Raw genomic sequence first — 26,155 nt, 5'->3', positions numbered from 1 at the left:
TCCTGCATCTTTTAAGGTATTATATTTATTTAGATCATAGTTTTTCTTTTTATTTCCAGTTCTTCCACGTGCACCTGATCGTTAAATTCACTGCCATACAATGGCAGGGAAGATTATACAGTAGTACCTGTGTAGGATATCTGCCATTCATTCATCAGAATATCTGTCAGTCATGCATTATAATATCTGCCATTTCATGCATTAACTATCATAAACAACATCTCGTGAATCTTTGGCTTGCTGTTTGGAGAATTTTTTTCTGCAAGATCATTAAAGTTACAGTATTCCATTACAACTAAATCATTTATTAGGCTTTGATGTTGCCAATTATAATAAGGTACAATCTTTCTAAAAATAAAGACACAAGACTGATATAAAAGTTTACATAGTATGTGTTAACTGAAAAATTCATATAAAAGAATATCATTTTCTTCATGGGGAAGTGAAACAGAGTTCTTCGTTCGTAAACCATGCATTTCGTAAGAGGCAACTAAAATGCCAGGAGCAAGGAGCTAGTAACCCCTTCTCCTGTATACATTACTAAATTTAAAAGAAAAATTTCTTTTTAGGTCACCCTGTTTCAGTAGCCAAAGGTCTGAAATGCACTATTTTTTCTAATGGATAATAATTTTTTTGATGAATGTATTACACAACTCATTTAGGTTTTTCATTTATTTCATGTAATCCATTGTTTTGGTCTAAATCTTGGGTATTTTTAATAATTTTGGAATGAAGGTTACTCATGACATGCTTTTGTAGTGATCTTCATTAACTAGTCTCCAAAACATCTAATTTACATAATTTCCAGATGTGAAAATACATTTTCATCATGTCCAGATCCTTGTAAATCAATTCAGGATGTATGAAAATACTTTAGGTGCAGTTTTATCTGTAATGGAAGAATTTAAGTTTATTTAAGTGGAAGTCAGGTATATGCAAGAGCAATTTAAGTTCAAGAATATGAAGTTAGTTTGTGGGTAATTAAGTTGCTTCAAAAAATTAAAGCATATAATTTAAGATGAATTGAAGTTGAATTAAAATTCTTCTGTAACAAGCTTGATAGCCATGACAATTGGCAGTTGTGTAGATTATTAACCCCTTTCAGGGTATCTGACGTACTAGTACGGCTTACACACTAGGGTTTTTGACGTACTAGTACGCCTAAATTCTAGTGCCCTCAAATCTAGTGAGAGAAAGCTGGTAGGACTACATATGAAAGAATGGGTTTATGTGGTCAGTGTGCACAGTATAAAAAAAAATCCTGCAGCACACAGTGCGTAATTAGAGAAAAAAAAAATTTGACTGTTTTTGGTTTAAAACAGCGGCTTTGCACTGTATTTTCGTATGGTATTTATGATGGTATTCTAGAATGGAAGACATATTACAGAAATTGAGATGATTTTGATTGGTTTTACAATGAAAAGTACCTTGAAATTGAGCTCAAAGTAGCAGAAACCTTCAATTTTTGCCAAACTTCAAAAGCAAACAAATCATGCTACGTGTCCAATACACATCAGCTTGTGAGTCTAATATTTTTTCACAAGTGCGCTGATATTATTTATACCATTTCTACACTAATGCAGTAGTCTGCATAACAGTAAATCATCTATTTTTTTGTGAGAATAAAAATTCAAAGTGGAAAGCAAAAGAATGTAAGAGGGGTGTGGGGACGTGACTAATGAACAGAGGAAATGTTATTTTAGTGCCAGGAATGTCTGTCTTGTTTATTCTGGACCCTATTTGGAAATTGGCATCTTTTGAAATTTGTGTGAAATTGGCAAAATTGCTAAATTCTGACCACTTTATTGGATAGTTGAAATCGGTGAATGGGTGGTTTCTTGTACTCATTCAATAGAAAAAAAACGGAGTTCTAGCGAAATAGTTATGATTTTTGTTGACTAGTACACTGGAATTGGCCGAAAATAGGGCTCAAAGTGGGCAAAATCGCTGATGCGTAAACATCGTCGAGACCGCTAACTTCGCGAGAGCATAATTCCTTAAGTTTTCCATCAAATTTCATACTTTTGGTGTCATTATGATCGGGAAAAGATTCTCTATCTTTTTGTAAGAAAAATAATTTTTTTTTTTTGATAATTTGTTGACCCCCGAGAATAAGTCTGGGAGAGGGCCTGTCGACCCTGAAAGGGTTAATGTATATTCTCTTGATTAATTCAATTACTCAGGGTTACATTTATAGATCTTCCAAGTTCTTTTAAACTATGATCTATATTTATTAAGTACTTGTGTAAAAAACAAACAAATTCCAATGGTGCCAAACAACTGGTAGCTCTAATTTACCTTGATGCCACCACCAAGATTTTGATAGGTTGCTATTTTGCAAAGAAACGCAAAACTGAGTATATTGCACGTAAAATGTGGAACAACTTCTGTAGCCGTCTGCATGTGTCAGGTGGCATGTGAAGATTGCTTGTGTGACTTGGCATGAACAGGTCACCTGTTATTGCCTTGTTTCCTGCGAACATGTGCAAGTTACACACGGTGTTTTGCAGTCTTGACAAGATGATGCCATGTACTAACATAGCTACAGTAGGTATACATTAGTAACTGTGCCCTCAGTAGCTTGCATTCTTGGGATATGACATGCTAGTTAGTGTATTATATATGCATGATGAAAATGTTGAAGGTGTTAATGTTTTCCATAGTTATCCTTAGAGTGCTTGTAATACCTTTCCAACATATGTGACAGTAGATGTTTAGCCAAAATGTATTTCTTTCCTTCTGAGCAACATCTTAGGACTGAAACATTGTGCTATTATGTTAATTTTTAGGAAGTGAATGCAGTATTTGCCAGAATGATGCATATAAATTTCACTGTTAATCATGAGTTGTTTTTTAATTTTAATTTCGAGGTAATTTTTTTTCGAGTTATGTCTTTTAAAAAGTACACATATATATTATTAGCTTTACTGGTGAAATACAGAACAGTTTTCAGTTGATGTTTTTTTTTATCTCATCGGCCATCTTCTGCCAAGGAGGAGTGACTGTAAAAAGGGATCACATTCACCATCATAATTTATTCATTCTGACTGCACCATCCTCGCCCCACCTTCAGAATGCAGTTACTACTCTTCCACATTGCTTGTTCAGAGACCATGCACTGCCCTATGTTACTCTTCGCACATTAATAAATATTTAAACTAGCAAGCTGTATGACCCTTGTGGGTTTAGTGCTTAGCTATGATTATAATAAACTAGTAGGGGAATGAAAGGTGATTTATAACAAGTAGCTGCATGTGGTAGACTGATGTCAGCACACTTCTGGTGAGACAGTGATCGAATGAACGATGGTGATTTTTTTTTTTGGGGGGGGGGAAAGGGGGGATAATCCTACCTCAGTGGGCATCTCCCACCAAGGCAGGGTTACCCAAAGAAGTGCATCTACCATCAATCATTCAATTGCTGTCTTTTCAGAAGTGTGCTAGCATCACATTTCAGATTACCCTCTGATTGCAACATTTTCATCCCTCCTTCAGAGTGTAGGTACTGCTGTTCCCACCTCCAGGACTCAAGTCTGACTAACAGATTTTTGCCTTAATCCCTTCATGTAAGTTACCTGGCTGACACTTCTTCAGCACATTCACTAAAAAAACACTTCTTCATTCATCCCTGTGTAACACACTCACACAAGCCTGCTGGGTGCTCAAGCCATTAAACTCAATGCCTCTTTACCCCTTCCCTCTAACCATTCCTGGGATAACCCCTGCTACTCACAATTTCCACCCCAGATTTATGCATTATCATTATTCTATCCTTTTCCATCCCCTCTGTATGCCAAAACCACCTCAATAAACATCCTCAGCCCTCTGAATTACACTCTTGGTGGCTCCACATCGCTGTTTAATTTCTACACCTCGAATTCTTTGCATGATGTTCACACCACACATTGCTCTCCAATGTTACGTCTCCACTGCCTTTAACCTCCTCGCTGCACATTCAAAACTTGTGCCTCACATCCATGTGAAAGTGTTGGTGGCACTGTTCTCGGGTACATTCCACGTGCCTCCATAAATAAATCACTTTTTTTTTTTTTCCCCACAGATGCCTCAATGCACCACCCACCTTTTTTCTCATCTATTCTATGGTTTGCCTCGTTTTACAGAGCCATCTACTGACATGTCCACTTCCCAATATCTAAATTCATCTACATCCTCCCTACTCCCTCCAGTCTGATATTCATTCTGTCATTGTCTGGGATTATCCTCACCACCTTCTTTTCATTGTTCACTTTTAATTTTCTTTATTTACATACCCTCTCAAATTTGTCCACCAATCTTTGCCATTTGCCTTCAGAATCCACCCCCCCCCCCCCAAAAAAAAAAAAAAACCTCAGCAGCAGCAAAAAGCAACTTTGAGAACTCCCACTTTATGTCAGTTCTAGCATCATTCAGTTCCAAACTTCTTCCCAACACCCTGTAACACTTCTTTTACAACTGCACCTGTGAATATATTAAACAACCATATTGACAATATGCTTGGGTCTAAGTCTTACTTTCACTGCTAAGTAGTCACCTTTCCTCATACTTACCCTAACCTGAGCCTCTTTCTCCATAAAATCTCTTAGCTGCTTTCAGTAACCTATCTCCTATTCCATACATTTGCAACATCAGCCACATGGCTCTCCTATCCACCCTATCATGTGCCTTTTCTGAGTACTGCTCACTTATATGCTGCAGTGTAAACACTTGGTCTGCATATCTCCCACTCTTCCTAAATCCCTCTTCACTCCTCTGCAATCCTACTTTCTGTTTTTACATTAACATTTATTTATAATTCCATAAGCTTTAGCAGGTATACTCAGGAAGCTTAATCTCCCAATAATTATTGCATTCTCTCTTGTTCCCTTTTCCCTTATTCAACACAACTATGTACTCTCAGCTAATCCTTTGTTACTTTCCTTTCATGCATATATTAAAAACACTAACCACTCCAACACTATATCCCCACCTGCTTTTAGCATCTGCCTTAATCTCATACATGTATTTTTGTTCTTTTCTTAACACATCAGCCATCTTCCACCAAGGTAGGGTGACCTGAAAAAAAAGAAACACTTTCACCATCACTCACTCCATCACTGTCTTGCCAGAGGAGTGCCAATGCTACAGTTCAAAACTGCAAGCATCCCCACCCTTCCTTCAGAGTGCAGATACTACTTCCCATCTCCAAGACTAGTCCAGCTAACCGGTTTTCCCTGAATCCCTTCATAAATGCCACCTTGCTCACACCCCAACAGCATGTCAAATAAAAAACACTTGCCTCCACTCACTCCTGTCTAACATGCTCACACACATGTTTATTGGATGTCCAAGCCCCTAGCATATAAAACCTCCTTTACCCCTGTCCCTCCAATGTCCTAGGATGACCCTTACCTTGCCTTTCGTCTGTGTCATCCTATTTGGCTACTTCTCTCATCTGAACCACTTCAGCAACCCTTCCTTAGCCCTCTGGATAATACTTTTAGTAATTGCATAACTCCTTGTAATCTACAAATCATGAATTCTTTGCATAATATTTACACTACACATTGCCTTCAGACATGACATCTCCATTGCTTCCAGCCCCTCCTTGCTTCAGCATTTAAAACCTATGTTTCACACCCATATAAGAGTGTTGGCATCACTATACTGTATATTATGTATACAAAACAGAAATGTTTGCCATGTGAAGAGGGGCAGGGTACATAATAAACGTGTGTACGTGTGTGTGTACGTATGTGTGTGCATGTGTGTGTATGAGTTTGTATGAGTGTGTGTATGAGTGTGAGTGTGTGTGAGTGTGTGTGTGTGTGTGTGTGTGTGTGTGTGTGTGTGTGTGTGTGTGTGTGTGTGTGTGTGTGTGTGTGTGTGTGTGTGTGTGTGTGTTAGTTACCATTTTGTCCTAGACACATGTCGATTAGACACTAGGCCTATTGTATATGAGTACATGTGTGTGTGTGTGTGTACTCACCTAATTGTACTCACCTAATTGTGGTTGCAAGGGTCAAGACTCAGCTCCTGGCCCCGCCTCTTCACTGATCGCTACTAGGTAATCTCTCTCTCTGCTTCCTGAGCTGTATCATACCTCTTCTTAAAACTATGTATGGTTCCTGCCTCCACTACTTCATTTGCTAGGCTATTCCACTTCCTGACAGCTCTATGACTGAAGAAATACTTCCTAACGTCCCTGTGACTCGTCTGAGTCTTCAGCTTCCAGTCGTGACCCCTTGTCCCTGTGTCCCCTCTCTGGAACATCCTATCTCTGTCCACCTTGTCTATTCCCCGCAGTATCTTGTATGTCGTTATTATGTCTCCCCTGACCCTTCTGTCCTCCAGTGTCGTCAGTCCGATTTCCCTTAACCTTTCCTCGTACGACATTCCCTTGAGCTCTGGGACTAACCTTGTGTGTGTGTGTGTGTGTGTGTGTGTGTGTGTGTGTGTGTGTGTGTGTGTGTGTGTGTGTGTGTGTGTGTGTGTGTTAGTTACCATTTTGTCCTAGGCACATGTCGATTAGACACTAGGCCTGTTGTATATGAGTACGTGTGTGTGTGTGTGTGTGTGTACTCACCTAGTTCTCACCTAGTTGAGGTTGCAGGGATCGAGTCCAAGCTCCTGGCCCCGCCTCTTCACTGGTCGCTACTAGGTCACTCTCCCTGAACCATGAGCTTTGTCGTACCTCTGCTTAAAGCTATGTATGGATCCTGCCTCCACTACATCGCTTCCCAAACTATTCCACTTCCTGACTACTCTGTGGCTGAAGAAATACTTCCTAACATCCCTTTGATTCATCTGTGTCTTCAGCTTCCAACTGTGTCCCCGTGTTGCTCTGTCCAGTCTCTGGAACATCCTGTCTTTGTCCACCTTGTCAATTCCTCTCAGTATTTTATAAGTCGTTATCATGTCCCCCCTATCTCTCCTGTCCTCCAGTGTCGTCAGATTGATTTCCCTTAACCTCTCCTCATAGGACATACCTCTTAACTCTGGGACTAGTCTTGTTGCAAACCTTTGCACTTTCTCTAGTTTCTTTACATGCTTGGCTAGGTGTGGGTTCCAAACTGGTGCCGCATACTCCAATATGGGCCTAACGTACACGGTGTACAGGGTCCTGAACGATTCCTTATTAAGATGTCGGAATGCTGTTCTGAGGTTTGCCAGGCGCCCATATGCTGCGGCAGTTATTTGGTTGATGTGCGCTTCAGGAGATGTGCCTCGTGTTATACTCACCCCAAGATCTTTTTCCTTGAGTGATGTTTGTAGTCTCTGGCCCCCTAGACTGTACTCTGTCTGCGGTCTTCTTTGCCCTTCCCCAATCCTCATGACTTTGCACTTGGTGGGATTGAACTCCAGGAGCCAGTTGCTGGACCAGGTCTGCAGCCTGTCCAGATCCCTTTGTATTTCTGCCTGGTCTTCGATCGAATGAACTCTTCTCATCAACTTCACGTCATCTGCAAACAGGGACACCTCAAGATTTATCCTTCAGTCATGTCGTTCACAAATACCAGAAACAGCACTGGTCCTAGGACTGACCCCTGTGGGACCCCGCTGGTCACAGGTGCCCACTCTGACACCTCGCCACGTACCATTACTCGCTGCTGTCTTCCTGACAAGTATTCCCTGATCCATTGAAGTGCCTTCCCTGCTTGGTCCTCCAGTTTTTGTACTAATCTCTTGTGTGGTACTGTGTCAAATGCCTTCTTGCAGTCCAAGAAAATGCAATCCACCCACCCCTCTCTCTCTTGTCTTACTGCTGTCACCATGTCATAGAACTCCAGTAGGTTTGTGACACAGGATTTCCCGTCTCTGAAACCATGTTGGCTGCTGGTGATGAGATCATTCCTTTCTAGATGTTCCACCATTCTTCTCCTGACAATCTTTTCCATGATTTTGCATGCTATACATGTCAGTGACACTGGTCTGTAGTTTAGTGGTTCATGTCTGTCTTCTTTTTTAAAGATTGGGACCACATTTGCTGTCTTCCATGCCTCAAGGAATCTCCCTGTTTCGATAGATGTATTGAATATTGTTGTTAGGGGTACACATAGCGCCTCTGCTCCCTCTCTCAGGACCCATGGAGAGATGTTATCTGGCCCCATTGCCTTTGAGGTATCTAGCTCACTCAGAAGCCTCTTCACTTCTTCCTCGGTTGTGTGTACTGTGTCCAGCACATGGTGGTGTACCCCACCTCTCCGTCTTTCTGGAGCCCCTTCTGTCTCCTCTGTGAACACTTCTTTGAATCTCTTGTTGAGTTCCTCACATACTTCACGGTCATTTCTTGTTGTCTCTCCTCCTTCCTTCCTTAGCCTGATGACCTGGTCCTTGATGGTTGTTTTCTTCCTGATGTGGCTGTATAACAGCTTCGGGTCAGATTTGGCTTTTGCTGCTATGTCCTTTTCATATTGACGTTGGGCCTCCCTTCTTATCTGTGCATATTCGTTTCTGGCTCTACGACTGCTCTCCTTATTCTCCTGGGTCCTTTGCCTTCTATATTTCTTCCATTCCCTAGCACACTTGGTTTTTGCCTCCTTGCCTCTTTGGGTGAACCATGGGCTCATCCTGGCTTTTCCATTATTCCTGTTACCCTTGGGTACAAACCTCTCCTCAGCCTCCTTGCACATTGTTGCTACATATTCCATCATCTCATTAACTGGCTTCCCTGCCAGTTCTCTGTCCCACTGAACCTCATTCAGGAAGTTCCTCATTCCTGTGTAGTCCCCTTTCCTGTAGCTTGGTTTCATTTGTCCTGGCCTTCCTGCTTCCCCCTCCACTTGTAGCTCTACTGTGTATTCGAAGCTCAAAACCACATGATCGCTGGCCCCAAGGGGTCTTTCATGTGTGATGTCCTCAATATCTGCACTACTCAAGGTGAATACTAAGTCCAGTCTTGCTGGTTCATCCTCTCCTCTCTCTCTTGTAGTGTCCCTTACGTGTTGGTACATGAAGTTTTCCGGTACCACCTCCATCATTTTAGCCCTCCATGTATCTTGGCCCCCATGTGGCTCCAAGTTCTCCCATTCGATCTCCTTGTGGTTAAAGTCGCCCATGATCAGGAGCTTTGCCCTGCATGCATGAGCTCTTCTGGCCACTGCAGCCAGTGTGTCAACCATCGCTCTATTGCTCTCGTCATACTCTTGCCTTGGCCTCCTGCTGTTCTGTGGTGGGTTATACATCACTGCAATTATCACCTTGGGACCACCAGAGTGAAGCGTTCCCGCTATGTAATCACTTTCTTCTCCGCTGTCTCCTCTCTCCAGCTCATCAAAATTCCATCGGTGTTTGATCAGCAATGCCACTCCTCCACCCCCCTGTTCCTTCTGTCTTTTCTCAGGATCTGGTATCCCGCTGGAAAGATGGCATCTGTTATTATACCTGTAAGCTTGGTTTCTGTGATCGCTATGATGTCTGGTGATGCCTCTTTGACTCTTTCGTGCCACTCCTCCCACTTGTTTGTTATTCCATCAGCGTTTGTGTACCATACCTTCAGTTTCCTTTCCAACACTGTGGTTTGGGGGGCCTGTGGGGGTGGGAGACCTGGTAGCATACTGTGGGATTCTATGGTTGGGGGTTGGGTGGAAGCTGTGGGTATGGATTGTATTGTGTGTTGGGATGGTGTGATAGGTTGTGGGGTTCTGAGGATAGTTGTGTGTGTGCTTGCCCTTGCTGCTCTGACTGACCTCTGCTGGTTAGATCCTTGTCTCCTTTCCTAGCTCCTTTCGCTTTTTTGTCCTCTCCCTCAGCTGCCGTCTCTCTGTGTTCTGTCTCTGTCTAGGAACACCTTCTTGTACTCTTCCTAGCTTTTCAACCGTGGTTTCTCTTGGAGGATCCTGTTCCGCACTGTTTCTGTCCTGAGAATCAGCTTGATCGGTCGGTTTCTCCCCTTCAAGTACCCCCCTATTCTCTGAAAATTTACAATCTCATCCATGTCTTCTCCCTCTATTTCCGTGATGATTTTCTCAATCTCCTTTCTTTCTTCCTGCCGTCTTTCAGTGTGTGTCCTTTCCTCTCTCTCCCGAAGCCCATGGATAATCACTGATTTTGCCCTTTCCTTCTCCCATTGCCTCTCCCTCTGTGACTCTGGTTCCTGTCTGTATGTGGTCATTTTCTCCCTTGATTTTTCCAGTGGCTCTTGGTAGCATGGTTGTGCCTCAGCATTCGACCTATCTCCCTCTCCATCTGCACCCATCTGCTCTTCCCTTCCACTCCCTGGCCCTTCTTTGCAGGCTGATATGACCTTAGCATAATTCATATCTCCTTCCTTCCTGTTCAGCCTCTCATCTTCGTATGGTGTGTCTTCTCTGGTCACTACCCCTGAGACTTGCTTCAGCCTGTTTACCTCAAATTCTATTACCTTTACCCTGGCTACTGCAGTTTCGACTTGTGCCTCCCAATTCTTCGTCTCCTACTCCAACCTCTTTTCCCATTTCACAGAGAGCTCTCTCTCCATTTTTTCAGAAAGCTCTCCTAATTTTCTCTCCCATTCTTGCTCTATCCTTTTCCACTGTTCCTCCATCCATTCCTCCCAGCAGTACCATTGTCATCTGATCCCTGAGTACTCGCCTAGTTGAGGTTGCGGGGGTCGAGTACGAGCTCCTGGCCCCGCCTCTTCACTGATCGCTACTAGGTCACTCTCCCTGAGCCATGAGCTTTATCATACCTCTGCTTAAATCTATGTATGGATCCTGCCTCCACTACATCGCTTCCCAAACTATTCCACTTACTGACTACTCTGTGGCTGAAGAAATACTTCCTAACATCCCTGTGATTCATCTGTGTCTTCAGCTTCCAACTGTGTCCCCTTGTTACTGTGTCCAATCTCTGGAACATCCTGTCTTTGTCCACCTTGTCAATTCCTCTCAGTATTTTGTGTGTCGTTATCATGTCCCCCCTATCTCTCCTGTCCTCCAGTGTCGTCAGGTTGATTTCCCTTAACCTCTCCTCGTAGGACATACCTCTTAGCTCTGGGACTTGTCTTGTTGCAAACCTTTGCACTTTCTCTAGTTTCTTCACGTGCTTGGCTAGGTGTGGGTTCCAAACTGGTGCCGCATACTCCAATATGGGCCTAACATACACGGTGTACAGGGTCCTGAATGATTCCTTATTAAGATGTCGGAATGCTGTTCTGAGGTTTGCTAGGCGCCCATATGCTGCAGCAGTTATTTGGTTGATGTGCGCTTCAGGAGATGTGCCTGGTGTTATACTCACCCCAAGATCTTTTTCCTTGAGTGAGGTTTGTAGTCTCTGACCCCCTAGACTGTACTCCGTCTGCGGCCTTCTTTGCCCTTCCCCAATCTTCATGACTTTGCACTTGGTGGGATTGAACTCCAGGAGCCAATTGCTGGACCAGGTCTGCAGCCTGTCCAGATCCCTTTGTAGTTCTGCCTGGTCTTCGATCGAGTGTATTCTTCTCATCAACTTCACGTCATCTGCAAACAGGGACACCTCAGAGTCTATTCCTTCCGTCATGTCGTTCACAAAAACCAGAAACAGCACTGGTCCTAGGACTGACCCCTGCGGGACCCCGCTGGTCACAGGTGCCCACTCTGACACCTCGCCACGTACCATGACTCGCTGCTGTCTTCCTGACAAGTATTCCCTGATCCATTGTAGTGCCTTCCCTGTTATCCCTGCTTGGTCCTCCAGTTTTTGCACCAATCTCTTGTGTGGAACTGTGTCAAACGCCTTCTTGCAGTCCAAGAAAATGCAATCCACCCACCCCTCTCTCTCTTGTCTTACTGCTGTCACCATGTCATAGAACTCCAGTAGGTTTGTGACACAGGATTTCCCGTCCCTGAAACCATGTTGGCTGCTGGTGATGAGATCATTCCTTTCTAGGTGTTCCACCACTCTTCTCCTGATAATCTTCTCCATGATTTTGCATACTATACATGTCAGTGACACTGGTCTGTAGTTTAATGCTTCATGTCTGTCTCCTTTTTTAAAGATTGGGACTACATTTGCTGTCTTCCATGCCTCAGGCAATCTCCCTGTTTCAATAGATGTATTGAATATTGTTGTTAGGGGTACACATAGCACCTCTGCTCCCTCTCTCAATACCCATGGGGAGATGTTATCTGGCCCCATTGCCTTTGAGGTATCTAGCTCACTCAGAAGCCTCTTCACTTCTTCCTCGGTTGTGTGCACTGTGTCCAGCACTTGGTGGTGTGCCCCACCTCTCTGTCTTTCTGGAGTCCCTTCTGTCTCCTCTGTGAACACTTCTTTGAATCTCTTGTCGAGTTCTTCACATACTTCACGGTCATTTCTTGTTGTCTCTCCTCCTTCCTTCCTTAGCCTGATTACCTGGTCCTTGACTGTTGTTTTCCTCCTGATGTGGCTGTACAACAGTTTCGGGTCAGATTTGGCTTTCGCTGCTATGTCATTTTCATATTGTCTTTGGGCCTCCCTTCTTATCTGTGCATATTCGTTTCTGGCTCTACGACTGTTCTCCTTATTCTCCTGGGTCCTTTGCCTTCTATATTTCTTCCATTCCCTAGCACACTTGGTTTTTGCCTCCCTGCACCTTTGGGTAAACCATGGGCTCATCCTGGCTTTTTCATTAATCCTGTTACCCTTGGGTACAAACCTCTCCTCAGCCTCCTTGCATTTTGTTGCTACATATTCCATCATCTCATTAACTGGCTTCCCTGCCAGTTCTCTGTCCCACTGAACCCCGTTCAGGTAGTATCTCATTCCTGTGTAGTCCCCTTTCTTGTAGTTTGGCTTCATTCGTCCTGGCCTTCCTGCTTCTCCCTCCACTTGTAGCTCTACTGTGTATTCGAAGCTTAAAACCACATGGTCACTGGCCCCAAGGGGTCTTTCATATGTGATGTCCTCGATATCTGCACTACTGAAGGTGAATACTAAGTCCAGCCTTGCTGGTTCATCCTCTCCTCTCTCTCTTGTAGTGTCCCTTACGTGTTGGTACATGAAGTTCTCCAGTACCACCTCCATCATCTTAGCCCTCCATGTATCTTGGCCCCCATGTGGGTCCAAGTTCTCCCAATCGATCTCCTTGTGGTTAAAGTCACCCATGATCAGGAGCTTTGCCCTGCATGCATGAGCTCTTCTGGCCACTCTAGCCAGTGTGTCAACCATCGCTCTATTGCTCTCGTCGTACTCTTGCCTTGGCCTCCTGCTGTTCTGTGGTGGGTTATACATCACTGCTAATACCACCTTGGGACCTCCAGAGTGAAGTGTTCCCACTATGTAATCACTTTCTTCTCCGCTATCTCCTCTCTCCAGCTCATCAAAATTCCAGCGATTTTTGATCAGCAACGCCACTCCTCCACCCCCCCTGTTCCCTCTGTCTTTCCTCAGGATTTGGTATCCCGTTGGAAAGATGGCATCTGTTATCATACCTGTAAGCTTGGTTTCTGTGAGAGCTATGATGTCCGGTGATGCTTCTTTGACTCTTTCATGCCACTCCTCCCACTTATTTGTTATTCCATCAGCGTTTGTGTACCATACCTTCAGTTTCCTTTCCAACACTGAGTGTGTGTGTGTGGTAGCGTGTGTGGTAGTGTGTGTGGTAGTGTGTGTGTGGTAGTGTGTGTGGTAGTGTGTGTGTGGTAGTGTGTGTGTGGTAGTGTGTGTGTGGTAGTGTGTGTGGTAGTGTGTGTGTGGTAGTGTGTGTGTGTGTACTCACCTATTTGTGGTTGCAGGGGTCGAGTCATAGCTCCTGGCCCTTATCTTCACTGATTGTGTGTGTGTGTGTGTGTGTGTGTGTGTGTGTGTGTGTGTGTGTGTGTGTGTGTGTGTGTGTGTGTGTGTGTGTGTGTGTGTGTGTGTGTGCGCGCGCGCACGCGTGCGTGCAAGAGGAGCAGAATGATTGAATAGGAATTTAAGAACAGGCAGAGGAGAATTTGGTATTAACAAAACATTGAGTAAGAATGTTATCAAGAGGAAAAAGTTATTTTTGAAAAAAAAAAAAAAAAAAGTAATTCAGAAATAAGGGAAGAAATTAAAGGATATAAAAAGTTGATTTAAAAGTTATTGAAAATGAAAAGATTTATTAGAGGAAAGTAAGATGCAACCAAGGGAAGAATTGGGTGTTAGTAACAAAATGTTAAGTGAATGAGGTAGTGCAATACTGCAGAGTTTAGTGATGCATGTATGCTTGGAGAATTAGAATGGTGCCTTATGACTGAATCTTTGTCCTTGGAGGAGCAAGTGTATCCAGTTCAAATTCAGAGGCACCAAGGAAATAAATTTGCTTAGCCTCCCAGGAAAAGTGTATAGAAGGGTTATAACTGAGAGGATGAGTAGAGCAAGAAATGAGTGAGGAGCAAGAATGTTTTAGAAATGGAAGAAGCTGTGTGAATCTGATACTTGCTCTGAAGATACTAGAAAAACTATAATTAAAAGGATGACAGTGTATGCAGCATTGTGAACCTAGAAAAAGTTTGACTGATTTTGTTAGAATGCTTTTTGATAGGTTTTGGAACCTTTGGTGAAAGTGAGAGTTATTAATGACAATAAAATAATTATATATCAGTAGCAGGGGTTCAGAAAGTTTATCTAGATTATGAGTGTTTTTGAAATGTGCAAGGTAATGGAGTGACATGCCTGTAATATCGCCTTTGCACATGGTTCCTGCAGACCAGCCTGTTTGGTGATTTAGTATGGATAACAAAATGAGGAAGCATTATAGAAAATGATAAAGGATCTCTACACAGTGTCAGTGATGGTTTGAACATTGCAATGTTTTTCAAAAGATAGAGTAATGTGGTATGTATATAAAACAAAATGTGATGCTGTAAGATTGAAATGGGTGGTGGAGTACAGAAAGAGAGAAGAATTTAAATATTTAGGATCATTTCAGTACTTTGCACATTGAAAGAATGGAGAGAGAAATGTATGAGTGAATACAGCAAGAGAGATTGGATCCCTATAGTGGATTATGAAAGGTTGAAATGTAACTGTGGATGGGAAAATTGTGTTATTGTATATTCCTCCCAGCTCTGCCCAATGGGAGTGAAATGTATATGAAATGAAACACACAACTCGGAAATTCAGACCAGTGAAAGAATTTTAAGAAATACATAAGGTATAAGTAGGCGAGAAGAAATTAACTATAGGAAAGTACATGACATTGTGGCTACATTCATGGCAGGGATATTTCTGAGGGTAAAAATATATCAGTGGTATAAATACACAGACAGAAAAAAAAAGGTACTTTTGGAAGCGTTCAACCAATCTATATCAGCTTGGTATGTGATCTAGTAGGTCACAGCATCTTAGCAAAATAATGGATTACATTTTTTCCCTGCAGGGGTGCGTCAAGTGGTAGAAGGAGACTTGCCAAAGGTTACCCCTGATGTTGCAGTGACCATAGCCAAGAGTGATTTGATGGCCATTTTTGAAGGGACTCTTGCCCCTCTGCAGGCTTATCTTTCAGGCCATCTGACAGTCCAAGGCAACGTGCAGATGCTTATGGGGCTAGAGTCTCTCCGCCAGGGTAATAAGGATAAAGACAAAGATGATATTTTTATTGTGTAATGACTAGATTTTTACCTCAATTTCAACATGGTATATATATAAAATAAGGGCTTGTGCAGTAACAAATACCAAGTTGATTTTTATTGGGAGAATTTCCACTTGCACTAGCTATAGTCCAAAGATTGCACAAAGAGGTTTATTAGCTTTATCTTTCATTATAAATAAGATGGGACACCAATATAATGTACTGAATGAAGAAGTTATAGGGTTTTAGTAGCTATGCACAAACCTACTAAAACCTTGAACTTGAAGAGGCTGTTTACCTGCTTTATTTATTATGACTAAAAAATATTATTTTCTATGGATCCTCATAAATTCCTGCATGCCTTTCCATAATTTTGTCCTGCCAGATGTGAAAAATATTTTCCTATCTGAGAGTATTTTGTTATTCATTATGCACCTTTTTTTAATACAGTTTGAACTTTTCAAATAAATTGTAATTTTATGTATTTTCTGGATATTTGTTTTACGTATAGATATTTAGGTAAATGGCTGAAATAACCGAAAACTTCTTATAAGATCATTTTCTGTATTAAAATTTTGATTCCATATTTAGAAAAGCGTGCAGAAGAAATGTGTTGAAGTATAATATGGTTATGTTCACGCAGATTTTTTCAGCCAGGTGTTTTGAAATGGCATTGACATTCCATAGTAAATAATAATTTAGTTAAATTATTTTTATTTTAATTTTTACATAGTTGTTTATAATTCATAAGAGTACTGCCTTTTGAGCTGTTAATTTTTTTAAATTTATGATGATTGCAGCAGTATAGAGGGGGGCTTTATAGATTAATGATTACATAATGGGTGTATACATTATGGGGGGACAAGAAGCCTACAGGTCTCAGGACAGCTACATGCACATGCTTACCCATCTAAATTACTGGCTAGTCCCGGTGGTGCTTAACCTGACTAAGCAACGCCCATATCGACAGTGCCACTCAGATGGCGTTGATAACCATGTTATTCTAGAACAGAACAGCCTGGAGGAGACAGAATGGGCTACTTTGCATGAAAATCATCAACTTAGCTATATGTAACTTATGATATTTAGCTCTGAAACTAGGAGCTGGTCGAATTTTAACAACTTCGTATACTTAATGCTTCTTATGAATATTCTACAAGAATTGCCATTTGTGTGGGTTATTAGCTGAATTTTTAAAATAAATTTTAACTCCTGTTTCCAGATTACATTTCTTTTTAATATTTTATCAATCTCTAATGGTCCTTAGCTGATCTCACTTCCAGCCATCTGAAGGCCCACTTTTAATAATCATTTTATGCAGCAAGTGGCTGATTCTAATTGGCTTAAAATTTTTAATAAATTATCGATGTTCATGAAAAATAAATGCATATACATATTTTACATAAATTTTTTACTTTGCAACAATGTTTCAGATAAATTTTCACACTAATAAGTACCTATAGGGAGACCTTTATACCAAGATATGAAAGAGAAATTTCATAATAGGCATTTTTCTTAAATGCTGTTATGAAATCTTATATGTTGGTTATAATTTATTAAAAATATATTTTATGGGCAGTAAGACTCAATAGCCTCTGGCTGAAGGTCATTTTTGTTATATTAATATGTTAATTTTTTAATATGTATGGTATTCTAGTGTTAAACATTTTTGTTTTATTACAGTATTTAAGTATTTTGTTAGTAAAGTCTCTTAAAAACAGTATTAAAGACAAATCAAATGGGGCAAAGGTGAATCCAATAGTTTTTTCCTCACCAGACCCACCTAGAGGGGTTCCTAGATGCCAGTGAGGGGCTCTTGAGTCAAAGAATTGGATTATTTCTCCCATGGATTGAACTTGATCACCTCCCATTTTCCCAAGTGCTATATAACCCCTATGGGTTTAGTGCTTCCCTGAATATGATAATGATAGTTCCCTCACTAAAGTGTAATGTGACCCACAGAGGCTTTTTGCTTCTTTATGAATATAAAACTGTAATTATAACAATAATTATGCAGGAACGGTTTTGATTGTTTATACATTTCAATAATGCATTATAGATACCGTGCTTTATTATGGCTTGCTTTTATTTTACTTTTTCCATTTGACAAGTTGATTTTAAAGCACGAATCTTCATGCACTGGGAGTAGTTGCGTCAAGAGTGTAAGAAATGTTATAGAACAAACTAATTATGTTAGATGACTGTACATAAATTTTTATGGATCAAGCATATTGTCAAATAATTTTTGAAAACTAATTTAGTTCTCTGTTCATAAGTACTCCTCCCTACAATACAAACTGCATTTCATCTTTTTCATATAATACAAATTACTAGTCACCGTCTTTTATTTTTCAACTAAATTATTAAAACCTTTTGTGAAAAGCAGGCAACTTTCAATGCTACATACTAATTGCAGGACTATGGTATATAATGCTAAGATATAATTGTTATTACTCGAGTAATCAATAAGCAGTTATACATATTACTGGGTATCCTTATTATGTATACAGTAAGAAGCCAAAGCATGGTGGAGGCATCTCCCACTCATCAACTGGCAGTAAACACATTTCAAATTACGTATTGTGTAGCCCTGGTATTAACGAATTCACAAGGGGCAGAAGGGATGTCTGTTTAATCAAAAATTCATTGCAATGAAATGCCCAGGGCACTGGGCATTGTATGAAGAGCCTTCTGGACACTCATACTAGTGTTAACAAAATATAAATGCAATGGAATTGGTCTATTGTATGGGGGTAGCCCACTGGGCACATTCACTACTGCTCACAAACAAAATCACCATAAATTGAACTTAGTTTGTTGCATCAAACATTTGTCTGGCCAAATATTTTGTCTTTCACCTGAAATCTGTTACATGTGGGGTGCATTATACTGAGGTTTTACCGTAATTTTGTGGATGGAGAATTAAACAACCACCACTTGCTGTGTTGATTGATCATTTGGTGTAGTATTACATATCGAAGAAAATCTTGCATATCAACTCCTCTGATAACATACCACTCACCCTAAACAGTTTAGAAATTAAGATTATCAGTGTAATATATTTTGATCCATGTAGAATTTCATATTGTACTTTATTTCTTGTCAGTCTTGTACCAACATTATTTAAGAACTGCCAGAATTTAATTCCTCTTATACTGTATACTATATTCCAGTACTCTTTAATATGAAAAAAGAAAATCCATACATAGTTTAAGATTATATTATTGTTCTTGGATACCATTCTTATATTGCAGTTAAGAGTAAAGAAGCAGTTACTATCCATTTTAAATAACATGATGACTCCCTAATTTTTGAAAGAGTTGTGTTTGAACTTACGAACAAGTAACTCTGAACATATTATCCTATAGTAAACAATGGTACAAAGGATAATTAGGTGTCCTGCCTTTCTTTTAACTCTAGAGTTTCATTCATAAAGCAGTTATTTTCAGTATTATATCTTTTTGATCTTTTTCATAAATATGGGTCACTTTAACTGAAGCGTTTGTAAGTCGTGGACCCCCCCTTCCCTTTTCTTCTGTAATGATGAAGTTTAATTTCTTCCAAGTCCACATTTTAAATGTAAGAATGGATGTTTTGCTTTGTTATTCATTGTACAGTGTCTTATTATAGGCATTTTTCAGTTCTGCTACAGGTGTGTCGTACATTTTGTTTTACTCTAGCTAGCAAATATTTTATATATTCAACCTTTCTCTCATCTGATAGTAATAGCAAACTATGTCAGTCTTCCTTTAATTTAAAAATCAAATGTTTGCTGCTTTCAGTCTGAACATAGATGTGTAAATATTGTTAGCATTTTTTTTAATACAGTGGTACCTCGGGATATGAACTTAATTCATTCCAGAAGGCTGTTCGAGTGCTGATACTGAACGAATTTGTTCTCATAAGGAATTATGTAAATTAGATTAATCCGTTTCAGACCCCCAAAAATACACTCACAAAAGCACTTACATAAATACACTTACATAATTGTTAGCGTTTTGAGCTGTTCGTATCCCAAGGTACTAGTGTATTTAGTCTGTATTATCCCATTCCATTCCCTGCCACCTTTTAAGTACCTAAGTTAACATTTTCTTTTTGTTTCCTCTTGCATTCAGATATAACGTTTTTATGCAGTTCGTTGTTGGTAAATGTAAATATTAAAAAATTCACATGAAAGATTACCTAAGAGCATTAGCAAAATTCATGAAGCTAGTTTTTTTTCCTAAATATTGACAAATTTCATATTTTGAGTTCTAATGAGTTACTGATTTTTGTTTTAACACTAAGTTTAGCATACTAATGCATACTACCTCTTATATATCCTACTTCATTTAAAATCATCATATTTTTCTCAAAGCTCCAATGATGACAATAATAGTAATAATAATAGTAATAATAATAATAATAATAATAAAATAATTTTCCAAGGTATATTTGTGATACTAAGATTTATTTCTACATGGGAAAAATTCCTAAGCTGGTTAAGTCTGTATTAATGCAAATGAATGCACACGGAATAATATTAAGCTTCAGATATTTCCCTAAGCAGTGAAGAGGTGTTTTAAACATTATTATTTTTTATAAATAATTCTATTTTTTGACAATATCTGGACTGACAATCAATAAAATTTTCTAAATGAATAAGCTATTGCCTGCTGAACGAACTCTAGATTCATCCATTAATGGATATGTACATACATATGCAAATTGCAAATATATATAAAATTGTTTCCAAATTTATCCTAATGTATATTTGCCACTGCAAGGATGAAAATATTGTGACAGTGTTTACAGTGCCAGACGCATGTAATAGTGGCGAATGCTGCTAAGTCTTGTATAAAGATCGTGTTTTTCTCAATTTTCAAAAAGAAAATCTTGTGACAATCCTTATATAAATTATTTATTATTGTTTCACTCTCTTTGATTATCCTATTACCAGTAACACTAGCATGAAACTATGTGAGTGTAGGTTAATCTATGGTTATGATTTTTTATGCTTCTTGCATGACTTGTTATTTTGTATGGATGCTAAGAAACGTTTTATTCATTCATTTATATTTAGGGAGATAATTTATTTATATAATGTATGTTATATTTAGGGAGAAGCACTAAACCTGTAGGGTTCAGTCAGCACCTGCGGAATGAGAGGTTCGATCTGAGGACAGGTTCAATTTCTTACACTAAGATCCTCTTACCTGTATCAAAGATCCTTCCTGTAGGGATATTTATAATGTTAATTATAATTACTATATTTTGTTGATAATCAGAAAATGCTTAGAATTGGTTACTATAGATTCTAGAAAAGAACAACATTTTATAAATATTTAAAAAAAAAAAAATGGCATGAAACCTGCTCAAATGTTCATGGCATAATTTGTCTTTATGAAAAAATAACAAATACTAGAACACTAAAACTTCTAAGTATTAGTCAGAAAAATTTAATACCTGTATAGAACTAATGCTTGTAGAAGCAGCGCTGACTGACCCCTATAGGTTTAGTACTTTCCGCTGAGCATAAACAATAATATTGCAAATTGCTGGTTCACCTACCTTGGTGGGAAATGCCAGACATTTTAGAAAACCATTTACTTAATGCTTTGAACCTTAAACGATCATAAAGCAGGATTGTATGCTTATCATACTGAGCTTTGTCTATAAATTACAGTTTCTTGCGATGCAATAAAATCCTAACTAGTCAATCATGGCTAATAATAGAAGTTATTTATTGCCATTAAACAAGTTGAACTAAAAAAACATGATTGTTATGAAAAAAAGGGAATTGTCTTCTAAATTTCTTTGTGTTAAAGCTTTTAGAAATTTATGACATTGAGTAATAGCGAGGATTACAGATTACATTATATTCTCCTGTAATTGTCTTTGTTAATATTTTTATGGAATCCTTTAAAAAATACCAAATTTGCCCTATTTAAAATTCAGTTTTATAGTTCAAGGGTAAAGGTCAACAAATATAATTCAGGACACAAACTAAAGAAATAAATCCTAGAGCCATTGTGACTGTAGGGATATTTACTCTTAATTTAGCATCATTACATTAAGTGTTATTTGACCCATATGGGTTTAGCACTTTAAATATAATAAATTACTTTATATAATTTAGGTAACTTTTGATCTTGTATCATTGTGATTACATTGTATATCTGAGATGCTATGGTGGTGTAATACACACATACATACAGAAGCAGACACACGTGCAAATGAACTAGTGTGTGTGTGCACAAACGGTGAAAAACGTTGGGAATATCATAAAAATGGTTGGCGCATTTGTTTAATGTATTAAAAACAAGTCTTGTCCTAAAGTGTTACAGAGGGCATGCATAACTGCTTTGCTTAAAGGAAAAATAGACGAGAGAGAAAGTAAGAATTACAAAGATACAGTAAGTCTTTGGATTATCATGACTAGGCCTGGATGGCAGCCTGTTGGTGTCATGCAGCCCACAGTATACTGGATACAGCTGAATTATGAAAAGAGCTTTGGAAAAGATAGACTGTAGGATTAAAGAAGCAGAAGGCAGGGGAGTGCAAGCTTCAATTTAAATTTAAGTATATAAGTGAACAATACTTGTATAAGGAAGAAGAGCATTTATGAATTTGAAAATGGCACACAAGAGGGCAATTTGGGAAGCAACGTTACTGGTATTGCAAATGATTGAAATTGGCTTTAAATTAATAAAAGATGTAAAGCTTTTATTATAATAAAAGGCACTAAACCCTCGTCGATCATGCAGTATTGCTGTAAAATTTTATATTCCTTAACCCTTTCAGGGTCCGTCCCGTAGATCTACAGCTTTACGTTCAGGGTCCAAACAGTAGATCTACGCCATGAGCTCAGCTCACTCTGATAAGCTGTGAGTGGTAAATTTGGGGCTAGATATGAGAGAATACATCTGTGTAGTATGTGTGCACCACATAAAACAAATCCTGCAGCACAGAGTGTATGAGAGAAAAAAAAGCCGAGACCATGATTTTCGATTAAAACAGCGACTTTGCAGTGTTTTTTCGTATGTTTTTTATAGTTGTATTTGAGATTTCTTGGTCTCATTTGATAGAATGGAAGATATATTACAGAAGTAGACATGATTTTGATTGGTTTTAGTAATAGAAATGGCTTGAAACTGAGCTCAAAGTAGCAGAAATGTTAAATTTTTGATGATGTTCAAGAGTAAACAAACCACCTCACACATCTAATACATGCCAGCTGGTGGGTCTAATATACATTCACAAATGTGATGATGATATTTATACAATTATTACAATATTGCATAACAGTAAAAGTTCTATTTTTTGGTTTGAATAAAAATTCATTATGTTAATAAAAAATCAAAATGGAATTCATTTGTAAAGCCTGAAAACATAACTAATGAGCAGAGGAAATGTTAGTTTAGTGCCAGGAATGCCTGCATTGTTTATTCTGGACCCTATTTTGAAATTGGAATATTTTGAACTTAGTGTTAAATTGGCCAAATTACCAATTTCCTATCACTTTATTTTGTAGTTGAAACAGTTGACTGGGCGATTTCTTGTGCTCAATCGATAAAATAGAAGTAATACTAGTGAAATGGCTAAGAATTTGGTATACTGAATTTGGCCTAAAATTGGAGTCAAAGTCAGCAAAATCGCCGATTCGTAAATATCGCTGACACATCAAAATTCACGAGAGCATAATTTCGTCAATTTTCCATCAAATTTCGTACTTTTTGTTTTATTACCTTCAGAAAAAGATTCTCTACCATTTCATAAGAAAAAATAATTTTTTTTTTTTAAATTCTTGGACACTGGTGCACTCTTTGAAATTTGGCCTCTGGACACTGAAAGGGTTAATATTACCTATCATAGACAAGATCAACCTAAATTCTACCAATATTTATTGTCTTTAAAATAAATAATGTGAAAGCTGAGTGCCTTACAATAACAGGAAAAATGAGTAGGAGTATAGTACAGTCATACCCCGCCCTATGTCATTAGTTGGTTTCAAGAGCTGTGATGTAACCCAGTTTTTTATGCAAACCCAACATAATGCTTTAAAAATGCCTTAAAATGATAAACACCATAAAACGTGCAAAAGAATATAACTTTTGATTAACCTTAAAGACCATTAAAACACATTTTAAGTCATATTTTCTGAAGAATAATGAACACTAAGAAATTATGATGTAGGTGACATTGTTGAGTGTCGTAAAGTCAAACGTAATGTCGCTGAACTGAAATTTACTCAAGAAAAGTGGCATAAAGGTGAATTTGACATAGGCTGAAATGACGTAAAGTGGGGTATGACTGCATTATGTCTAAACGTTAAATCAAAATTAAAATCCGACCACATTCACTGACAGATTTTGTAATGTTTATGGTGCTGTATGACTTAAAAAAGTTTGGGACTTTGTGATAATGACAGTAACATATAATAATTAATATATTCACACCAGCTCGTATGTCGTGTTGCACGGGACTATTGTATATGTACATTGCTTCACGGGCAAAAATTAATCAGTCGAATTTATGCTTGTGAATTTCGTCTTGCAACAAAAAATGCTTCTGTCATGTTTGAACATTAATGTTTAAAGTTGAATTTTGCAAAAAGGCAGAACAGACCTAGCAACAATAGGTCTCTTTTTTGCTCTTTATGCTTATTTGGTTCTTATAATGAAAGATCTTTTTGTTTGGGAAGATAATTATTTGCCATTGCTACTTAACCTTAGTGATAATTGAAGCTTATTGACTGCACTACTTTATGCAATACTTACACCACAGTTGGGCCCCAACTTTCATTAAAATTCACACTTATGACATTGGCATTTTGGAACCAATTAATCACTTATGAACAATACTATGCTCTTCCAAAATGCAGTATGGTGTTATTGATACATTTCTCTTCAAGCTTACCTTGAAAGACAGTAGTGCATTACAACTTTTAAGTGAAGAATTACTGATAGTGATACACAAGTGCTCTTGGAAAGATATAAGACTCTGATATTAAACCGGATATTATAAAGTGTTCTGAAAAGGCATATTGATGGTTAAATATCAGTTAAACATGCTTTGAAAAACATTAGCTATAATATAATATGGAATATTATGACTCAAGAATGCATGTTAAATTATGACAAGGGTTTCTTTGAGAAAATAAGTTACCAGTTCTGAACATCTGAAAATGGTCACTTTTTGGAAATGCATGAAAATCATAACCTGGGGTCCTGCTGTAATGTATTTCATCATATATTTATATGGATATCTAATGTAATTTAATACTATCAAGTAATCTTTGACCACAAGTGGTTAACTTAAAATAGTTTTGATATACAGTATTTTACAAAATTATTAAACAATCAAAATGGTTTTAAAATACTTATGCCAAAGCTGAGTGTTATTATATTACCCATTTGAAGTTACAGACTTGTGCAAAGCTAATCTGAGGATATTCTATCTTTAATATCAAGTTTATCGTGATATTTTTTTTTTAGCTCCTAGTGGGTTTAACACTGCTATAATTATTTCAATGTTCTACCTCTCTGTAAAAACTTTCAAGTATCCTTTTGGCAGGTCTTCCTTAGTTCATAGTTATTGCCTTGTTCTGCCTATTGATGTGGGGTTAAGAAGCCTTCAATTGTTTTGTATTTTTTCTAAGCTTACTTTTTTTTTTTTAACGAGTCTTTCGGTACGTTCTCATAGCTCAAATCCTCTATCTTCCTGTATCTTCCTAAAATAATTCTTTTATTGCAGTTTCAAAATTTTTCCATTTTGTTCTTTATAAAATGTCAACTGCATTTTAATTTGATTGAATTATCTTGAAATTTATATTTTAATTATTATTTTTAAAGAACCCTACATTAAGCAGATTTAGTCCTAGTCTAAGTGTGCCCAAATTGCACTGCAATTTGGGCACACTTTTCATGCTTAATGTTTTGAAAAAATACTTTCAATTTTTATATTTTGATAAACAGCATAATGGTAAATCGTTTGACTTTCTCCAGCTTTCTTACGTGTTTAAGAAGATTCAGGGTTTTATGTTAGTACTGCATATAGTACAGTACTTTAACGAGATGTATATTTTCCTAAAAGAATACTTTGTTGACATGCTTCAAAGATGTTTGTATATCTGCTGCAGAGTATAGGAAGTAGAACTAAGGCTGAAAATAATATAGGGCTGATAATATAGAACAGAGAACAATATTGATTATAAAAGGTAAGAGCAAAAAAAAAAAAAAAAAGAATTAAGAGTGAGTACAGTAGAACCTCGGTGTTCGTCATTAATTCATTCCAGAAAGTCTGACGAAAACCGAATTTGATGAAAACTGAAGCAATATTTCCCTTAAGAAATAATGTAAATCCAATTAATCTGTTCCAGACACCCAAAAGCATTAACAAAAAATACATTTTACAGACAATAACTATTTTTACATACAGAAAACAATGAGAAATAAATATAAAGGATTAATGAAATGGATAAATGAACATTTAATATCACTTTTACATTTATTGAAGACTCTTGTTAGCATATGGAAGATGCGAGGAGGGGAGAGGGAGAAGAGGTAACTGGTTGGAAGGGAATCCCCCCTCCATAAGGACTTCAGGTATCAAGTCTCTATCCGGGGTTACTTCTCTTCTTTGTCTTTTACTGGCACTGGACCCCTGCCGCACAAAAAATCTGTTCAGAAAGGTATATTTCTGGTGTCTCTAAGATTTGCCTAAA

General features: G+C 38.3%; 1 protein-coding gene and 1 long non-coding RNA gene across 4 annotated transcripts in view; one reads left to right on the top strand and one right to left on the bottom strand.

The window, feature by feature from the left end:
• LOC138854372 (uncharacterized) overlaps positions 1–26,155 on the bottom strand; it is a 704,854-nt gene that overhangs the window by 428,539 nt on the left and 250,160 nt on the right. The window lies entirely within an intron of this gene.
• The window catches only part of LOC128700674 (stomatin-like protein 1), a 69,019-nt gene that overhangs the window by 37,967 nt on the left and 4,897 nt on the right, over positions 1–26,155 (top strand). Inside the window, exon 10 of one of the 2 annotated variants that reach the window (XM_053793967.2) lies at positions 15,259–15,444. In XM_053793967.2, coding sequence (XP_053649942.1) covers positions 15,259–15,444 — 186 coding nt within the window. Of the gene's footprint in view, positions 1–15,258; positions 20,362–26,155 lie in introns of those variants that run through there. The other variant, XM_053793966.2, reaches the window with a different exon arrangement.

The sequence above is a fragment of the Cherax quadricarinatus genome, chromosome 56 (genome assembly GCF_038502225.1).
Source record: "Cherax quadricarinatus isolate ZL_2023a chromosome 56, ASM3850222v1, whole genome shotgun sequence".
In the NCBI taxonomy this organism is placed as follows: Eukaryota; Metazoa; Arthropoda; class Malacostraca; order Decapoda; family Parastacidae; genus Cherax; species Cherax quadricarinatus.
This window is presented reverse-complemented; position numbering and strand designations above follow the sequence as displayed.